This window comes from Palaemon carinicauda, chromosome 4 (genome assembly GCF_036898095.1).
Source record: "Palaemon carinicauda isolate YSFRI2023 chromosome 4, ASM3689809v2, whole genome shotgun sequence".
NCBI classification, from domain to species: Eukaryota; Metazoa; Arthropoda; class Malacostraca; order Decapoda; family Palaemonidae; genus Palaemon; species Palaemon carinicauda.
This window is the reverse complement of record NC_090728.1, coordinates 186,063,665-186,083,901: the sequence shown is the minus strand read 5'-3', so window position 1 is coordinate 186,083,901 and position 20,237 is coordinate 186,063,665. Positions and strand designations below refer to the sequence as shown.

Here is a 20,237-nt window from a genome sequence, read left to right as displayed (position 1 = left end):
ACCCGCCGTGCGCGGCCGCCCGAGGCTCATGATGCACCTTCTCGAATGTTCTGTTGTCTAACAAGATCATTCAAGTCAGCTAGAGATAAAACAAAAAGAAGAAAAAGCGCGCGAAAGCCTCACCAAGAACTGACGGTGGCTTCCCGTCGATAACATTTTTTTAACTCATTTGTTTATTATTATTATTATTATTGTTGTTGTTGTTGTTCATTACTTCTCATATAGATTATTTCCTTATTACCTTTCCTCACTAGGCTCTTTTTCCCTGTTGGAGCCTTTAGGCTTAAAGCATCCTGCTTTTCCAACTAGGGTTGTATTTTAGTTAATAGCTAAGCTACAACCCTAAGTGGAAAAGCCTGACGCTACAAACACAAGGGCTCCAACAAAAATAGCCCATGAGGAAAGGAAATAAGGAAATAAATAAACTATATGAGAAGTAATGAACAATTTAAAAGAAATATTTTGAGAACAGTAACAACATTAAACCAGACCTTTCATATATAAACTATAAAAAGAGACTGGTGTCAGCCTGTTCAACATAAAAAAACATTAGGTTCTCTCCAATTCTATGATCTAATTGCCTTTACGGTTAAACTTACAGTTTTGAAATACCAAATCACGTAACAATTTCCTTTTGCGTAACCTAACCGGAGGGACTTCCATAAGACAAAGATGGACCAAAGCAAGGTGATGAAATAAAGAGGGTGCAGTGTAAAAAAAAAAGGGTTGAGATATTTTTCTCCTGAAAAGGAAAGGAAATAAAGTTTAGCAGTAAATATATTGATAGGGTCCAGCATAATCTCTTGAACATAACAGTAACACTCACTCTCTCTCTCTCTCTCTCTCTCTCTCTCTCTCTCTCTCTCTCTCTATATATATATATATATATATATATATATATATATATATATATATATATATATACACACACACACACACACACACACATATATATATATATATATATATATATATATATATATATATATATATATATATATATATAAATGTAGGTCAGACTTCTAAAATCACCGTTAATTATAGCATTCGAGGATAATGTACAACTATTCTACAGTAAGGTCAAGTTTTCAAAGATGCAAATCGCTTTCATATGTTAGATTTAAAAAACAAAGTCGTTAAAACGGGGATAATCCAGTACAGATATAACAGCTTCCTTAGTTAATCCGGGTGTAAGAGGAGGAGTGAGGTGCGGGGAGATTGTCCTCTGGGGGTAGGAGGTGAGGAGAGGTCGTGAGTGGGGGGTGGGGTGGGGGGTCGGGGGGGGGGGGAGAGAAAGTACTTGGGACTTGGGAGAGTCAGGTGCAACACGCGTCCCGTCCGCGCGGAAAAACAAATAAATCAGTCGTGTGGCTGCGGAAATTTTGGGGGCGGTGACCTACCGCCTAGCATACTGACTCATACCCTCAGTTTGTTTACCTCGGCCAAGTTCGATCATATGCGTTACTTGCAACCATTAGTCCGAGTGTTAAACGCAAGGTTGGGTAAGTTAGGTTTACAGTGAGGGAATTGATCGCGAAATATAATGTTATTGTGTCAGTAGGAGAGTTCCTGTGGTGACCCAACTAAGAAGATTCTCTTTTTACTTTTTTTTGTTCCTCCCAGAACACGTGTTTCGGTCTGCACCAGCTATGATTGGCTGAGTAGTTGCCTATTTTTACTGAACTGTAATGAATATAATCTACTTCTATATATGGATTAAACGTTATCGACGCCGACTATGTAATCGTTCATTGTAAACTTGAAATTGCAAAACCATCTGACGAAGATAAAGTACCAAAAAGAAACAGAAACTAGGACGTCCAACATTTGTTTATGATGCGTCGTCACCATTGCCAGGTCTCTGATTGGACGAATCCACCGAGATAAAACCAGCGCGCCAAACCTCTCCAGTCAGTATACGACCAGACAGCACATCGACAACACATACCCCGTACGCTCTCTCGTGAGACTTGGCAAGCAGTCGCTGGATTACTTTGTGCTAAATGAAACATGATCAATCTCCTCCTTACGTGTGGAGCTGTGCCTCTTGGCTACACTAGTGAATTAGACAGTGAATACGATTGGTCATCCAGTGAACTTTGTTCTGTGATGGAAACGAATTATCAAAATTTGAGAGGTGGTAAGTAGTTCATTATTTTCATTTAACTTGGCTCTCCTCGGGAGAATTGTCATTTGTGACGTTTTTATATACCTCGTTCGTTTTATATATATATATATATATATATATATATATATATATATATATATATATATATATATATATATATATATATATATATATATAATGTGTGTTCTACCGTGTGGGGTAACCTCAACATAATTTCGACAAAATAAACGTTTTATGGACTTGAAAAATTCCAATACGTGACTTATCACATTGTACTGTGTTCATATATATGTGTATATATATATATATATATATATATATATATATATATATATATATATATATATATATATATGAACACAGTATATTGTGATAACTGGATCGCAATTTAAGTAAAACGTTCTTAAATGAAAATTAGCCCAAACAACTTTTGTAAAAAGTCCACCTTATGTCACAAAGGCCTTAGACTCACAGCGACGCGTGCACCCTATTCAAGCATAAACTTGTTAGCGTACGTCGGTTGATGTCCAAAGGTCTTGTTTACAAATTTGACGCTTTTTAAGTAACACAACAATGTTAATAAACAAAACCAGAGTTGCAAGGTTTGATTAAGGGTGTAGTAGATCAGCGGATTCTCAAACTGACAGCTGTCATGCTAAAGCTTCGTTGACATCTGTCAAACCAATATGGTGTTGACAGATCAAAATTGACAGGTTTCTGACAAGGGGGAGTGGTCAGTAGGATACCGTTGGGTTTAACGCTTCATTTTGCGTATATGGGATATATATATATATATATATATATATATATATATATATATATATATATATATATATATATATATATAGTGTATTACACACACACACACACATATATATATATATATATATATATATATATATATATATATATATATATATATATATATATATACACATATACATACAATACCGATATTTAATGTCTCCTTGTGTGTATGATAAAGGCAGTGTATTTTTTCTTTTTTTTTTCTTATTATACTTTGCGTTTTTATCCATAAATCTGTCCGTTCTCGAGAAAAGGTGTACAGTTATCCAGAGCGTCTTGTCTCCCGCCTAGCCTCGAGCGCTGAGCAAGCTAGAACATGCATTCACCTGAAGTTCGGTTGGGACAAGGCTGGCTCTCTCTCTCTCTCTCTCTCTCTCTCTCTCTCTCTCTCTCTCTCTCTCTCTCTCTCTCTCTCTCTCTCTGTTAGAGTTGTGGTGTTCTGTTTGTTATTAATTATATTATCCACAAAGTTGTTAATTTGCATATTGTACCCCCATACCTAAACGAAATTTTCCACAGTTTTAAGTTGCATTTTGTCTACGTATTGTAGACATATAAAGGTCTACTGTACAATTTGTATAACAATTATTAAATATAAGTTGACCCAGTTTGGACAACTTTTTTAACAATTATTAAATATAAGTTGACCCAGTCTGGACAACTGTCTATCCAAATGTGGTGTTTAATACCCGTAGACTATTTGTGTAAGAATCTAAAATCGTCACGTATTTTGTTATACAAAGGTCTCTCTCTCTCTCTCTCTCTCTCTCTCTCTCTCTCTCTCTCTCTCTCTCTCTCTCTCGTCTGCTCTAATTCGGGACCTGGCCATGGGCTACGCAACTGCGTAGCTAAGTCCACTTGACCTTTACGAATGCTATCAAATGCATTATCCACCTGCCCAAAAGTACCTAAGACAGGTGGTTAAATGCTTCGCTTACTTATTTAATATATCTATTATCCTTTCTTATGTGCAATTGATCAGTCCTTGGACCATATTCTTAATTAGTCTTATAAATGTTATAAGATCTATTGGATTGTGATACGGAATTTTCACGAATATTATGGAAGGTTTCTACTCGCACGTTTAAATTTTTCGTTTCATAAACATATTATTTTTAAACTCAAGCTCTTCATGCAAGTGATTTATCGGTCTAGTATACATTTTTGTAAGATGTCGAATCCGTATTTTATTCATTTCAATGTAAGAAATATAATACTGGCCCTAAATTGAAGTCCGGACAGATTTATGGGTTGTAAGTAAGTAATTAATATGCCACTGCGTATTTGATGAAGTGATACGCGAGCGAAGCATTCATTAGATACGCCAGACACGACAAACCGCGAGCTAATTGTCGCTAACTCGCTGGTGGCTGGCGTCGAAGAGTCTGCGAGATTCAGGTTTTATAGCCAGAGGTGGCCGAGTGATGGAGTGGAGGAGGAGCCCCGCCCCCCCCCCCCCCCCTCCTCCTCCTCCTCCACTGGTGGAGGGGTATAGGGAACGGATCGGGGAGGGATTTCGAGTGGACGCCCTTTCGTTGAACTGAGACTTGAGGTACGATTCCTCCCCCCTTCCCTCCTCCCTCTCTCTCTCTCTCTCTCTCTCTCTCTCTCTCTCTCTCTCTCTCTCTCTCTCTCTCATGAACGACTACGTACTTTTTTGTTGTTACTCCAACAAGACGTTGACACCTTTTTTTTCGGAAGATGGTCTCGGCAGCTAAGATGATCTCTCTCTCTCTCTCTCTCTCTCTCTCTCTCTCTCTCTCTCTCTCTCTCTCTCTGTGTGTGTGACAAAGAGCTAGAGATGACACCAAACGGGAATCGAAACATCTGTGATTTGGGTTTTATGAGGCGGAACAGTAATTTGCAGTTTTTCAACATGTTTATTGACGCGTGTTGCAATGTTAGTTGACGAGAAATATTAGTTATTATGATGTTCATTCCTTTGTTTGAGTTTGACCAAGTTTGAAGATATTTTGGGTCCATATCTATCGGCCGATGTCATATTTTTTAACATAGGTCTGCAGTTTGACCAATTTTTAAGATTTTTTGAGTTAGTGTTATAATATGACCGATGCCATATTACCCTATTATAACATAGGTCTACAGTTTGACCAATTTTAAGATATTTTGGGTCCATAGACTGCTGATCTTGTACTATAACATAGGCCCTAAAGTTTAACCAACTTTTGAAGATATTTTGTATATCATCTTACGCATTTTACGCACTATTGTCGTTAAAATTATCTTATGTGACGCCAACGATATGAATCACTGCGTATCCTGCTCGTGGCACCAGCTTCCTCTTTCTACAAGGCGACTCATTAACACCCAATACCTTACCCGCCTTGTCTTTATTCGTCTGTGTTATGTCATTTATCTTCATTTGTTTCTGCTTTTTTTTCAACAGTTTCTTTCTCTCCTTAAGTAGCTTTGTTTTTATCTAATATTTTTTTGCATCCGTTTTGGACTCGCGTTAATTTTACGTATTTTCAGCGAACGTCTAATGTTTTTATTTTGCGTCAAGAGTCTTCTATTGTATCCGATTTAAGCGGGGTTTACACGGGCGAGCAGCTCGTCGAGCCTGGTTCGACAACCCTGTTTTAATTGATGTTCGAGCGTGTAAACGGGCTATTTGGTTGTCGAGCGCGCTCGTCGAACGGCTCGATGAAAGTCAGGCTCATCTTGACTTTTGTGAGCGGAGCTACATTGTTTGACGAACAGTGTGAACGGGTGTCGACTGTCGAGCATCGAACCTCAGTTGTTATTCAAACCTGCTAGAGGAAACATAATAAAAAAAAAATGAATTATGGCTGCCATTAATGGAAGCAAGAATGAGAAGGAAGTCGTACTTTGATTTCATGCATACATATCGGGCTCATCCAGCTTTATGGAAAGTTAAATCAAAAGACTATTCCAATAAAGTGGCCAGAAACAAAGGAATAGCGGCTCTGCATGAAATATTGAAAGAACTAATTTCAAAGCCTTAATTTTAAAACAATAAGCAAGTTGGTGTGTGAAAATTTCTCTCTTTTTAGTAGCCAATCCTTCGTCCACTTTCATCTTTTTTTTTCTTTCTTAGTGCCACTGCTAAAGCAATGGCTATCAAATCGTCTTAGTCGAGAGACATGTTGACGTTGTTTTAGCACGAGGCACACTGAGGTTCGATGTACTGTCTGAAAGCTTTTCGAGCCGTTCTACAAGTAGGTTCGACAACCGGGCTTGGCGAGCTGCTCGGCCGTGTAAACCCGCCTTTAGGTGTGTGTGTGTGTGTGTGCGTGCGCGCGCGATCGTTCGTTCGTTGACTGTTCTAGAGGATATGTTGACCGCTTTGGATGTCCCACTCGAGTCTTCTCCACTTTTGGCCTACTTTATTTGACTTGGTATATTTTATAATATACCTTTGAATAATGTGCCATTCCCAATTAACCCCCCTCCCCCTGTCGCCCTTTACTGTCTAATACCCGAACACCTGCGCGGTCGCCTTCCTATCAGTCACTGTCTAATGATAGGTGAAAATTGTAAAGAAAGAAATAAGAAAAAAAAAATATAAAAAGTAACCAGAAAAAAGTGCGCCTCCAACACCAAGACTCCGCGCTCATATCCATAACATTTATGAGGGTTTTTTTCTAAAGGTAATTATGTGCAGTTTTTTATGTTTTCTTTGTGTTGACAAACCGAGATTGATGACAATTATACACACGTCAATCGTGCTACATTACTCGGTCCATCTGCGGGCGCGTAATTGTGGTTGTGGATTTTTTTTTTTTTTTTTACGCATTCGGTTTCCGTTATTTGTACGCTTGTATAGCATTTATGTTTAATATGGTCTATCTATACTGTGTATCTGACATCATTTATTTATACTTTGGGGAAGCAAGTGAAAAATTGCAATAATCAGTAACTTGGTGAAAAATTGCAATAATCAGTAACTTGGTGAAAAATTGCAATAATCAGTAACTTGGTGAAAAATTGCAATAATCAGTTACTTGGTGAAAAATTGCAATAATCAGTAACTTCTTAGTGAAAAATTGCAATAATCAGTTACTTCTTGGTAAAAATTGCAATAATCAGTAACTTCTTAGTGAAAAATTGCAATAATCAGTAACTTCTTAGTGAAAATTTGCAATAATCAGTAACTTCTTGGTGAAAAATTGCAATAATCAGTAACTTCTTGGTGAAAAATTGCAATAATCAGTAACTTTTCTATGCTCACTATTGCCTATTTCATATAAAATCACTAATCTTAAGAAGATGTAGCTTACTAAAATGTAACTCGTACTTATCGTTTTATAAATCACGGCTTTAATCATTTTATCATTATCACTCATATTTGATTAAACTAAAATCTGACTGATTCTCCAGGATCAGAGTTCTTTATGGATTCACTAAATGTATGAACGGATTTAATATGTTATTTAACGATTGGTGAGGGTTTATGGATAATAATCCACTAACACGGGCTACTAATTTTCTCTCCCGTAGGTCACCAACCTCTTCCAGACGTGATCCTCAGCAACACCCCTCCTTCTTCGCCCCTTCGGAGGGCTCATTCCTACCACTTCCTCTTCCCAGAAAAGTCCGACGACCAGCCTTACCCCTCGCGGGTGGCCCTCCAGAGGGCAGTATCCTTCCTGCCCACGCCTCCTCCCACACCCACCAGCCCTCAAGAAGGGACCCGGGGGAACCAGAGTGAGGATATCCAACGCTCAAGGGCAGAAGATCCAGACGTGGACAGCGCCAGAACCGGCCTGGGGCACATCCAGGAAATCCGCAGGCGGTTGGGGGGTAACCCGGCCCACTTTCAACCCCACCAGTCGCTTCCTCAGTTGACCTGGGAAGTGCCTAGGATTCAGAGGTCCCGCAGGATGACTTCCTCGCAGGTGGAGGGAGAAGGGAACGGCCAGAGAGGAGATGGCGACCAAGAATCGCCAGAGGCAAGAGAAGAGAGACTCCGACAGATAGGAGCTGACCTTCGGAGGATCGCTGATCAGTTTCAGCTTGACAACGGTAAGGTACGTTGATCATGGTAAATTAGTTCGTGAGAGAGAGAGAGAGAGAGAGAGAGAGAGAGAGAGAGATATGCATGTTACAGTCACTCGAATTTTTGGGAGGGTTGGTAAGGGCATCATATAACTTTCTCAGTGATTGACATGACTGAGGGTTGGTAAATGTATCGTATGACTTTCTCGATTGACATGACTGAGGGTTGGTAAAGGCATCGTATGGCTTTCTCGATTGACATGACTGAAGGTTGGTAAATGCATCGTATGGTTTTCTAAACGACATGACTGGTAAAGACACCCTGTAGCTTAAAATAACATTTGATCACAAAAAAAACCTCTTGATTTCGCAACTTCCACTGACGAATGTCTGTCCTGCTGTTGCATTACATCATTCTCAGGGCAAAGTTCTCAGAATATTTGTTGGTAACCGAAATAGAGCTCTAGCAACACCTGTGCTATGTCCTTGAACGTTATCACTCGTAGGTGGGATTTTCGTCATTGTTTAACATATGTTATGACATTCTAATCTTGGCTTTGTGTTGTCTTCGGTGGTAACATGGTAACATGTATAATACATGTTGACATACATTGTTGACATGACCGTTTTTTCCGAGTACATTAGATAGAGAGCTTGTGAATGGTTTTAATATTATAAAAACAATAACTGGGGGAGGGGGGGGGGGGGGCACTCAGTAGAGCGCAAACCTCCGCCACGGCATCTTATTTCTTAACGTTTTGCTTGAGAGTGACCTTGACCTTCCAAAATTTAATAATTTCCAGCTTTTTACATAACGGCCAATCCCTGCAAGTTTCATTAATCTAAGATTGAAATTGTGGTCAGGAAGATGTTCACAAACACACATAAACGGGTTTAAAACAGAACCTCTTTCCAACTTCGTTGGCGGAGGTAATAATACTATTTACATGTAAAAATGCTTAATATGTTTTTTGTTTCTCATTCAACAGGGCGGGGTCACCTCGAAAAAAGGTGAGGAAGCAAGAGTGGCCTGGGCGGTCCCAGCGGCCTTCACCAGGTGTTTTTCGGCGACCTTGCTCTGCCTCTTGTGGTGGAGGCTCTTCAACAAGTTTCGCTGATTTGGCAGTGTCCCTGGCCTCCAACGGATTGCCTTCGACCCCTTGACATCCCAGTGCGGTCATTTTTATCTGATGTAAGTTGAAAGGAAAAGGCGATAAGTCTAGACTCTTGGCTGCTGTTGAAGACTTTTCTTTAGAAAATTGAAAATTTTGAATTTTTTTCCGAGGTTGGGCTCCTAACCCAGACTATTTAAAGAAAATTGAATCTTGGCTGCTGTCCACAAAATGCTTTCCCGTTTTTAAAATTTATTTTGTACTGCCCCCCCCCCCCTCCCCCATTTCAGAGGACAATTTATTTGGAGATTTTCTACCTCATGGTGTACTTTTTGGGTCCAAAGTCCATCCACATTATCCCTTGTGTTATTTAACAATGTCAAGAGCCGTGATGGAGGAACTTGGGTTATTTAATATGAAGAACCATGAAGGATGAATTTTTTTGTGTGTGTATAACATGTGAAGATGTATTAAGGTTTTGTTTTAAGTGTGGAATGACCACGCTTTACTGTACTAGAAACATAAGTTAAACCACCAGGAATGAGGTTGTCTAGTATTGCAGTAAGTGTTCCATATTGTTGGCCATCTTGGTTGCACGATTGGCTTCAGCATTCCTCTTTGTATTTTGAAAGAACAACAGAGAAAATTGACTCTTTTGAACCTTTTCTGTGCAACGTAGCTCAAGCTAATCCAGTTCTTTTCATTTTGCCAAATGTGAAAACCAAAAAAAATTAAAAAGAACATAAGTTTACAGTCACAAGTTGCTTTAAAACTTGGCGAAACTCGTTAGTCTTTCAGCAATTATTTTCCCAACATAACCCTGTTTGGTCCAGTGTTCATCACTACCCTGATGTCTTTCATAATTGTACCAGAGCGTCCTGGCTGGCTCGAGGTTGTATTAATTTGTAATGTTGGAAAATTTCAAAGACTGTTCCTTAAATCCTGAAGGACTTTTCTTCAGAATAAGACTTCTCGCCTTCCAGATTTACCCAACTTGGACGAAAATTAATTTAATTGTCTTGGCGTTGAACTTAACAGTCAGCCAGGACCGCTACAGCCGGTAAAACCAGCAGAAAACTTAGCCACAGTTTGCCTCTGTTTGCAAAGGCACCTGACTTAACTTGGTGTAGCTTTATAGCAAAGTAACCGACGGATCTCATGTAATACTGTAGTATAGGAGTGAGAGAAAGAAGATGAATTTTGTATTTACCTTTCGAGAAGGGCTGTGTAAAGTAGAACTTTCTTTGTTTTGTTTTCTTAGAATTAAGGTTTTATATCATTGCTTTTCCTTATTTCACCTTTTGGATAATCTCGAAAGGTCAATGGTTTTTTTTTATTACTTGATTTTTTGTATACTTCTAATCTTGCGCATTTTCTTTGCTTCTTAGTCATGTAAGGGCATTATTGCATTAAGTTTTCTTTGTTGTGAGTAGAAAGACAATTTCCTGTATATACAGATAGTGAGCACCTGAGATATGTATTGAAACAATTTTCTTTTTTCTAATGGGAGAGGTTCTCGCCCTGCAAAACTCAACTCTAGCTTTACTTTCCGGGAATTTTGTAAAAAGGGGATTAGTTGGCTTATGTTAATTAAAAAAAAAAAAGGATTTAAGCTGAAATTTTTCAAATTGGATTATTATGAAATTTTTCATCATATTTCCAAACTTTGTAGGAAGATGATTTTCGCTAACACTTATCAAATTGGATTATCAAATTTTTCATTCCCTAACATTTTTCGAATTTTATTAATCTTGTAAAGAGAGAAATAAAGCCTGCTAGTTCCCCTTAAGAGCAAAATCTTGCAATTGTTTTGAAAGCTTTGTAAATAAAGCATGTAGTTTAATTGGTGCTCTTAAGTCATACATTGTTAAGTACTGATTAGTTTTTTTTTTATTTGCCAAGGGTACTGTTAAATGGAATCAGTTGTCATGGTGTATATAGGCCTATTAAAATCTCAATTATTGAACAATTATGTTGTGTTTCAGCAATTTAACAAAACCGAAATTAACCTAATAGAATTTAACCATAAAAATTACTATGTTAAGTAATTTTTAAGATCTGGCTAATGATTCGTTTAATATTACCCCCCCCCCCCCTCCTCCCTCCCCCAGTGATCATCAAAGCTAGGAAACGTGATAATTCTTTTTTTTTCTCTTAAACCCTACGACGTTGTATGTGGATATATAAAGATAAATATATTGCCTGCTGTTTTTGTATTAAGGTGTCCAGGTCCATATCTGAGGAGATATTATTGACATTTTATTTTTTAAACTTTTACCTTTATTGAGCAAATTAAAAGTGCAATTCGACATTTGAGTCATATTAGACAAATCTCCTCACATTTGGACATCTTTGGAAACTTCATTGTAGCTAGAAATGAATTAATGAGAAGCCATAATTATTAGTAATTGTTAAAGCCTGAGCTGACCTGGCTCTTCATATAGAAGACCTTCAGCGCCTCCCTATTGCTTTATTTTTTTTGCTCACTATGTTTATAATGGTAATAAGTTTTAGAAAAGGGAGGCCTGAAGTATTTCTATATTCTTCCGAAACAGTGTTGCCAGATGCTTCGCCAAGAGTTTCGAAATTTTTGAAAGGTTTAGATGTGGCCTCGTTATCTAAAAACGCCAGAAATTCAAGTTTTGATCTAATTTGGATGTATGTAGCCCATTGTTTTAACCTCTGCAAAATTGAATGTTCTGGGTTGGTTACGTGGCAACACTGTTTTGACCTAGTCAGCATTATCAGCAATCAAAATGATCTCTTGTTAATATTATGGATTGTGCAATTTATTTGTACAGGAATTTGTGCTTGCGTACAGCATTTTCTGTACCCAGACGTCATCTGAATGGAATGTGAACAAACATTCAAGTTTGATTTTATAACAGATGTTCATTTGCTCAGTTCTCTTTAGGTTGTTTTCTTCAAGTTTCTGCACTATCATGAATGAAAGTGTTACATTAGTGTTACAAAGGTTTTTGTAAGATTTCATAGCGCATGCGCTGAAATCGCTATGATGGTCCATCAGATGTCACGGCTTGGATGAGATGATGCTTACCAGTAAATATTTCAAAGGTTTACAAAGTTCCCACCTTCCAGTTCTATCTTGACTAGTGAATTCATGTTACCTGTAGTGTTCTTTTATTGGTTTGTGTTCAGAGTTTTCCTGCAACTCTTGTATTTGCAAGTTAACAGTCTTCTAGTTCTGTTATGTTTGAATTTTCGTTAAGCCTTAACCTTGCAAACTTACAATCTACTAGGTCTGTTATGTTTGATTTTTCGGTAAGCCATAACCTTGCAAACTAACAATCTTCTAGGTCTGTTATGTTTGAATTTTCGGTAAGCCATAACCTTGCAAACTAACAATCTACTAGGTCTGTTATGTTTGAAATTTCGTTAAGCCATAACCTAACCTTGATTGTTGAATCCAGAATGGAGTTTGCCATTGGTATTTTAAAACGTTGCATTTAGAGGTTCCTTGATCTTTTAACAATTTGCTAAAAATAAAAATAGGCAAACTAGCCACCAATGTAAAGTAACATGACATGCTTATCATTTTTAACTTCTCAAGTCAAAACTTCAGAAATTTTTTATTATGGACAAAATCTCCAATTTTTTAATATTTATGCAACCATAAGCAAAATTTGACACTTCTACAATTATAAACGAGTTAATCTCGTAATATTGTTATCCTTTGTCATACAGGTAAACCCAAAATTGTTTATTTAAGATGCCATAGTTCTATTTTAATCAGGGAACTGGAAAAACCTTTGAACGATGCCTTTTTCGAGTCTTTCAATGGTTTGACATTTTTGTATTACATAATTATAGTGTTGCTGTAAATAGTTTGTTTGTTAGTTTCAGTCCTTTTTTTATGGTGGAATTCTTTTACTTCATTATATTCTCTGGATATTATCTTTGTGAAGAAGAATTTACAAACTTGTGACGTAGGATAAAATTTCCTGTTTGTTGTAATTTTTTGAGGAGAATCCAGTTGTAGATTTTGGAGGAACACCCAGTTGTAGTTTTTAGTGGAGCAAACCCCAGTTATGGTTTTTAGAGGAGGAAAACTAAGTTGTAGTTTTTTGCAGGTGGAAAACCAAGTTGTAAATTTTGGAGGAGGAAAACAAAGTTGTAAATTTTGGAGGAGGAAAACAAAGTTGTAGCTTTTTTTGGAGGAGGAAAACAAAGTTGTAAATTTTGGAGGAGGATAACAAAGTTGTATTTTTTTGGTGGAGGAAAATCCAGTTGTATTTGTTTTTCATGGAGGGAAACCCAGTGGTAGTTTTTGGAGGAGGAAAACCAATTTGTAAATTTTTGGGGAAGAAAACCCAGTTGTAAATTTTGGAGGAGGAAACCCCAGTTGTAAATTTTCCAGGAGGAAAACCCAGTTGTGATTTTTGGAGGAGGAAAACCCAGAGAAATGATGAAATAACAGATATCACGTAAGTCGAGAACCACCAATGTACATCATTGCTGTTGGTACTGGAAAGAGTATTGCTTTATATTTTCTTTTTTCATTATTTGTAAATGTATAAAGTGTATTTTGTACGATACACGGGGTGGCTGTATTCCGCTTTATGCTTTAATGTCTATTTGATGAATTTATACACTGAACTGTTAAATTTGTAGTAACTTTCTTTTATGGTAAAGCACATTACCAGATGGCATTAGTAAGTTTTTGTTTTCTTTTATTGGTCAATTTTTTTCTGTCTCATTTTGCTCAAAGTTTGATATATATATCCTATAGAAATCCCGATTTCTTAATACCCTAAATAGGATTATTAATATCATAACCTCTCCCATTCGCCCTTGCAACTCTTGAAAATTGTTTGTCATAAACATCTTGTACACCTGGTATCTACTTGCTCGGAAAATGTACCTGGTAAGTGTATCTTTTACCTCCATGAATTGTCGTTTCTGTTTCAACCTCCCTTATTGTATTTTCTATTGAAAGTTATAAAGTGCTTCGCCTTCCTTAATGGTTTGAAAATTTAGATGTAACGTTTCCCTGTTCCTTAATTAAGAAACTACGTGTAAAGACCGCGACCTTTGGCTATTTTGTCTAAGATGTGTAAAAATTCAGATTTGGTTCACGGAAACCTCTATTCCTTCAGTTCCCTATGATGCGTAGGTACTGGAGTTCCCCAATTGTTGGGACCCTGCCCACTACTTTCCTGAGTTCAGTTGTTGGGATTCTTTGCTGGAGTAATTTTGGGGACTTTCACTGGTTCATGGTTTTTAAGAGTGAAGTTCTTGAGCTACTCAGACTGCAACGGTCTGTTTCACTGGTGTAATCTTAGAGACTTGAGCAGCTGGGATTCTTTGGTTTACTCTTGTGACTAGAGCAGCTGGGCGTTAACGTGACTTTTCCTGTTGGGGATCGTTTGGTGGTTCACTGCTGTGGCTTGAACCACAGGTACTCTTGATTGGTCCAGTCTTGTGACTTGAGCAGCTTAGACTTTGCTGGTCCAAACTTGTGACTTGAGCAGTTAGGACTCGTTTGGTTGTTTAACTCTTGTGGCTTGAGTAACTGGTATTCTTTACTGGTCCAGTCTTGTGACTTTGAACAGATGAGACTGCTGGTCCAATCTTATGATGTGAGGAGTTGGAACTCTTTGCTAGTTCATTCTCGTGATTTTGAGCAGTTAGGCCTCTTCACTGGTCCATTCTTGTTAGTTGAGCAGTGGGGACTCTGCTGGTCCACTAATGTGACTTGAACAGTTAGGATTCATTTGTGAGAGTTGGTGTGCCTTCTGCCAGTTATCCTAGCTAGGATCTTTGTGGTTCTTAGACAAGTCTAGCTATGGGAACTTTCTGTTGGTTCCGATGAGGATCTTTCATGGGGAACTGGATAGATAGAGGTCTTTGCAAACGTATTATTTTGTGTACTTGTATTTCATCATTCCATGATGCTATTAAGGCCGAAAGCAGGTCTCACTGATATTGTAATCTTATGGACGGTGGTAGTGAGGACGTTTGAAGCACAATTAAAAAAAAAAAGACATTTGCACATTTCTCAAGTGCAGAACAATGCAAGGTTTTAATCACTGCCGATTGACGTAAAGTCAAAATATTTTTCCCTTTTTTTTTTGGAGAAAGGTGCGAGGTTGAAGAGTTCAGTACTATTCTTTTCAATAAAATTTTTGGAATGGCTTCAAAAATTTTGAAAGTTTCTCTGTTGAAGAAATGCTAGGTTTTATTATTGTGCTAATGTTTTCTGCATCAAGGTTTTGTCATTTCTGTTCATGAAATTTTGGAAATTTTCATTGTTTGTTAAAATTCTTGAGGTTTCTGTTCATATGGTTTAAAAAAAGTACTTTATGATGGTCTGCCTTGAAAGTGCTATTTTAACTGCATTTTCTTTTCGGTTATCAATGAATCGATTTTCTTTTGCAGTACTGTACAATCATTTTTGGGGTGTCAGAAGTTGAATATCTCTTAAGTTGGAGTTATTTATTTGACTTATTGCTGATTCTCGTGGCCAGATGGTTCGTTTGTGATCTCAGAAAAAAAAAATGGTTTTGCCCTTAATTTTCAAAATGAAATTAACTTTTTATTCTATTTTCTCATTAAAAATGCTGCCATATATTTTCTTTACTGTTTGTGTATACTGCCATTTATTTCATTGCACGTAATATGCATTTAAAAAAATTAAATTGATTAATTTGTATTTTGCGTATGATTTGGACATGTATATTTTAGCTATCAAAAGTCAACATTGTGTATATTTCCAAATATACCACAGAAATAAGGTGTATTATAACTAATCTTTCAGTTTCAGTAGTATTTGGTTTATGAGATTTCGTGGTGAGATCATATTAATTGAAAAAATTATTAATAAAAAACATGCATAATATTAAGGTAGGTCTAGGCATAATATCCAGAAATGGACAAAGAAAAAAAGAGCATAATATCTGTTAAAAGTGCATTATTTACTTGGATGCAATATATTGTTATTCATATAGGTAGGATTACAGAAAGTTGTGTAATGTACCCATGGAGAAAGTATGTTTTTATTTTTTAATTTCTTATATTGAATATCTATATGTAGAGAAAACATTATTAGAATTGTTTTTATTTGTTTTCATTGTGTTGTGCGTTTTATACGTACATGAATTAAAAAACATTGTAATTATTTTATTTTCTTCCAATATGTAGGAACCATTGATTAGAAAATATGAATAATTTATTAATAATTTATTATTCATTTGAAATTGTACAGAAGGCCGTGGAAGGGTAAACTGGGGGAGAGCTGGAACTGACCTTTTTTATATCTCCTATACCAAAAGTCTTTCAAGATGTTATAGAAGGCCTTAAGTTGCTCTGATTATAATGAAGAGCAGATGTTGCTGCCCAGCCATATACCAGAATTGGTCTGATAATGATGGGTCCAGAGACTCCATTACTTGTACTTGTTCAATGTGTTCACAGTTGTTCAGAACTTTGTTTTGACAGTTGTTCAGAACTTTATGTTCACAGTTGTTCAGAACATGTGTTCACATTTGTTCAGAGTTTGTGTTCACAGTTGTTGAGAACTTGTGTTCACAGTTGTTGAAAACTTGCGTTCACAGTTGTTCAGAACTTGTGTTCACATTTGTTCAGAACATTGTGCACACAGTTGTTCAGAACTTTATGTTCAAAGTTTTTCAGAACTTGTGTTCACAGTTGTTCAGAACTTTGTGTTCACATTTGTTCAGAACATTATGCACACAGTTGTTCAGAACTTGTGTTCACAGTTATTCAAAACTTGTTCACATTTGTTCAGAACTTGTGTTCACAGTTTTTCAGAAATTGTGTTCACAGGTGTTCAGAACTGATGTTCATAGTTGTATTTCTCTTGAAAATTTATACATAGCTTCTCTTTAAAATAGAATGTCTCGTGTCACTCAGTTGTAATTTTTTTCTTTTTCTTCGCCTTTCAGTGTCAGACCAAGGCTGGACAATTTCTAGTGTGTGTAAATATTGGGTCCACAGAGGTCTCGAACTGTGCTAAAAAATCGTCACTACCCAATCGGTCTTTCATGTTTGTATATAAATTATCTTTTCATTTTTGTAATCTATAATAAAAAGGGATTTAATGTATATTGCGTTTCTTTTCTCCTTAAGTTTTTTTTTTTTTTTTTTTTTTTTTTTTAAGTCGAACGAATTTAGTTTTTATGGCTGTATAAATACAGTCAAAGGAAATAGATTTTAAGATGATTATTTTCATTATTATTACTTACTAAAGCTACAACCCTACTTGGCTAAGCAAGATGCTATAAGCCCAAAGGCTCAGAAAACAACCCAGTGAGGAAAGAAAATAGGGGTATAAACTACAAGAGAAATAATAAGTTTTTCATTATTATTACTTATAAGCTACAACCCTAGTTGGAAAAGAAAGATGCTATAAGCCCAAAGGCTCCAACAGGAAAAACAGCCCTGTGAATAAAGAAAATAGGGGAATAAACTACAAGAGAAGTAATAAGTTATTTTCATTATTACTTACCAAGCTACAACCCTAGTTGGAAAAGAAAGATGCTATAAGCCCAAAGGCTCAGAAAACAGCCCAGTGAGGAAAGAAAATAGGGGTATAAACTACAAGAGAAGTAATAAGTTATTTTCATTATTATTACTTACTAAGCTACAACCCTAGTTGGAAAAGCAAGATGCTATAAGCCCAAAGGCTCCAACAGGAAAAACAGCCCAGTGAGGAAAGAAAATAGGGGTATAAACTACAAGAGAAGTAATAAGTTATTTTCATTATTACTTACTAAGCTACAACCCTAGTTGGAAAAGCAAGATGCTGTAAGCCCAAAGGCTCTAACCGGAAAAACAGCCCAGTGAGGAAAGGAAATAGGGGTATAAACTACAAGAAAAGTAATAAGTTATTTTCATTAATATTACTTACTAAGCTACAACCCTAGTTGGAAAAGCAAGATGCTATAAGCCCAAAGGCTCCAACAGGAAAAACAGCCCAGTGAGGAAAGAAAATAGGGGAATAAACTAAAAGAGTAGTAGTAAGTTATTTTCATTATTATTACTTACTAAGCTACAACCCTAGTTGGAAAAGCAAGAAGCTGAAAGCCCAAGGGCTCTAACCGGAGAAACAGCCCAGTGAGGAAAGGAAATAGGGGAATAAACTACAAGAGAAATAATAAGTTATTTTCATTATTATTACTAAGCTACAACCCTAGTTGGAAAAGCTAGATGCTATAAGCAAAAGGGCTCCCACAGGAAAAACAGCCCAGTGAGGAAAGAAAATAGAAGTAATTAACAGTTAGAATAAACTATTTAAAAAAGAGTAACACTATTAAAATATATCTTTCATATATAAACTATTAAAACTTCAAGAAATAAGAATAGTGTACCCTCAAGCAAGAGGACACTACAATTTTCAATTATCTACGCTATCTTTATATGTTATGAAATCTATTCATTAGATATATAACATTTCATGACTCCATTTGACAAAAATTGCTATTGCAATGTCAAGCATTGAATTTATCCATTTAATACCAGAAGTCAAGAAATTAGGTGAAATATGCAATAAGCATTATTGTCCTCTGATATTAAAAATCAGAAATTAAAATCGTTATCTGGATAGAAACGCAAAAGTAATTTAAAAAATAAAAATTGTTATTTTAAAAGTATTTACGAAAGTTACTTAATGAGATGCTAAACACCAAAAAACCTCGGTCTTGCATCAGGGAAAGTAAATTTTCTGTAACCAACAATTGAAAATTGAACGTTGCAAATTTAACGAACCTTGATTATAAATTTATGTGAAAATTTCACCACTTACAATTTTTTTTTCCGATGTTTGCAAAATATTACTATCCAATGGTGGTAACATTTTAATTGGGTTGATGAATCATCATTTATTCACCCACCAAAAAAAAAAAAAAAAAAAAAAAAAAAAAACTGAAATTCCAAATATAAATTTAGAACCAAGATCATCGGTTGTTACTATTATTATTATTATCATTATAATCTTTACTTGCTCGCCTATAACCCTAGTAGGAAAAGCTGGGAAAATGTCCCAGTGAGGAAAGGAAATTGGAATTCCAAATATAAATTTAAAGCCAAGAAACTCGGTTTTTACTATTACTATTATTATAATCTTTACTTGCTCATCTATAAACCTAGTTAGAAAAGCTGGGAAAATGGTCCAGTGAGGAAAGGAAATATGGAAATAGAATAAGTGTACCCTTAAAGAAAACTCACCCAAAGACAGTGGAAGGCCATATTGCAGAAGCTATGACACTACCCAAGAGTAGAATGGTAATGAGCAAGTGATAGAAGCTAATCTTAGTAACGCAGCAAGGAGTTTTGATAATTAATAAACCAGGGTAATGCCGGAGCAGCATACTAAATACTGACGTATGAAATGGAGCACCATATGCTTACTCGAATAATCTAATGAGAAATTTACACTTATAAAATGATTAAAAAAAAAATTAATAAATAAATAAAAAACCAAGTTACAACAACATCCAATCTGCTTGCGTGATATTATCAAGGAAAAAAAATACTGACGTATGAAATGAATCATAGGTTTCAAAAATTGCCTTAGCCCTCGATAAAGGTACAAAATATTACACAGAAAGAGACATTAATATATACTTCAACTTGAAGACGATATTATGCATTTTATGGGGAACGAAAACTCTTGAGAGAAAACGAAAAATTCGTCTTAAAAGATTTCACTTCTGAGAAAGGCTAATAATGTTTACTTTTCTTACCCTCAGTGTGCTCGTTTTTTAAGATGTTTAGAGGATGAAAAATTGCGAAACTGGCCAATGAATATGAAATGCAGGAATAACAGCAACAGACAGAAACAACTTTAATAAAAGCTGGAATAATAATAGAAAAGGAATATTTTGGTAGGAAATATGGAAAGACTCGTTTAAATGTGCAATGTTATGTTATAGAAAACATTAAGCAGCGTTTTCTTCTAAGAAAAGTACTTGTAACAAGAACATTTTGGAGAGAGAGAGAGAGAGAGAGAGAGAGAGAGAGAGAGAGAGAGAGAGAGAGAGAGAGAGAGAGAGAGATGCTCTTCATTGTATAAGGGAGATCTGCACTCTAGAAAAAGTTCCTTTGAACGATCCTATCTCCGTGAAAGTGCCATTTATCAGAGCTAGGAACGTCAAATGCTTGTCTTCAAGAGTCTAGTTAAAGCATAATGCTTAAAACCATCACAACTTTTCAACCATCATAATTTTTTT

The 20,237-nt window shown here is 36.2% G+C and overlaps 1 protein-coding gene across 3 annotated transcripts; it reads left to right on the top strand.

Moving 5' to 3' along the window:
• The first annotated feature begins 1,900 nt into the window (after positions 1-1,900).
• LOC137640267 (uncharacterized) lies at positions 1,901-17,112 on the top strand. Of its 3 annotated transcripts, XR_011044322.1 has the most exons (4): positions 1,902-2,140; positions 7,418-7,947; positions 8,905-9,107; positions 16,953-17,112. XR_011044322.1 is itself a non-coding variant. In XM_068372863.1 (3 exons), the coding sequence occupies exons 1-3, from the start codon at positions 2,011-2,013 to the stop codon at positions 8,928-8,930; spliced, it is 681 nt and encodes a 226-aa protein (XP_068228964.1). In that variant the 5' UTR covers positions 1,901-2,010; the 3' UTR covers positions 8,931-10,789. The 3 variants fall into 3 exon arrangements, 2 of the variants coding, with proteins under 2 accessions (XP_068228964.1, XP_068228963.1); XM_068372863.1 differs by lacking the exon at positions 16,953-17,112 and having other exon boundaries at positions 1,901-2,140; positions 7,418-7,942; positions 8,905-10,789; XM_068372862.1 differs by lacking the exon at positions 16,953-17,112 and having other exon boundaries at positions 8,905-10,789.
• Positions 17,113-20,237: the final 3,125 nt, after the last annotated feature.

Coding starts and splice junctions, on each gene's coding strand:
- LOC137640267 (XM_068372862.1), top strand. CDS start 2,011: ATGATCAATCTCCTCCTTACGTGTGGAGCTGTGCCTCTTGGCTACACT. Junction 2,141..7,417: donor TTATCAAAATTTGAGAGGTG/GTAAGTAGTTCA, acceptor TCTCTCCCGTAG/GTCACCAACCTCTTCCAGAC. Junction 7,948..8,904: donor TTCAGCTTGACAACGGTAAG/GTACGTTGATCA, acceptor CTCATTCAACAG/GGCGGGGTCACCTCGAAAAA.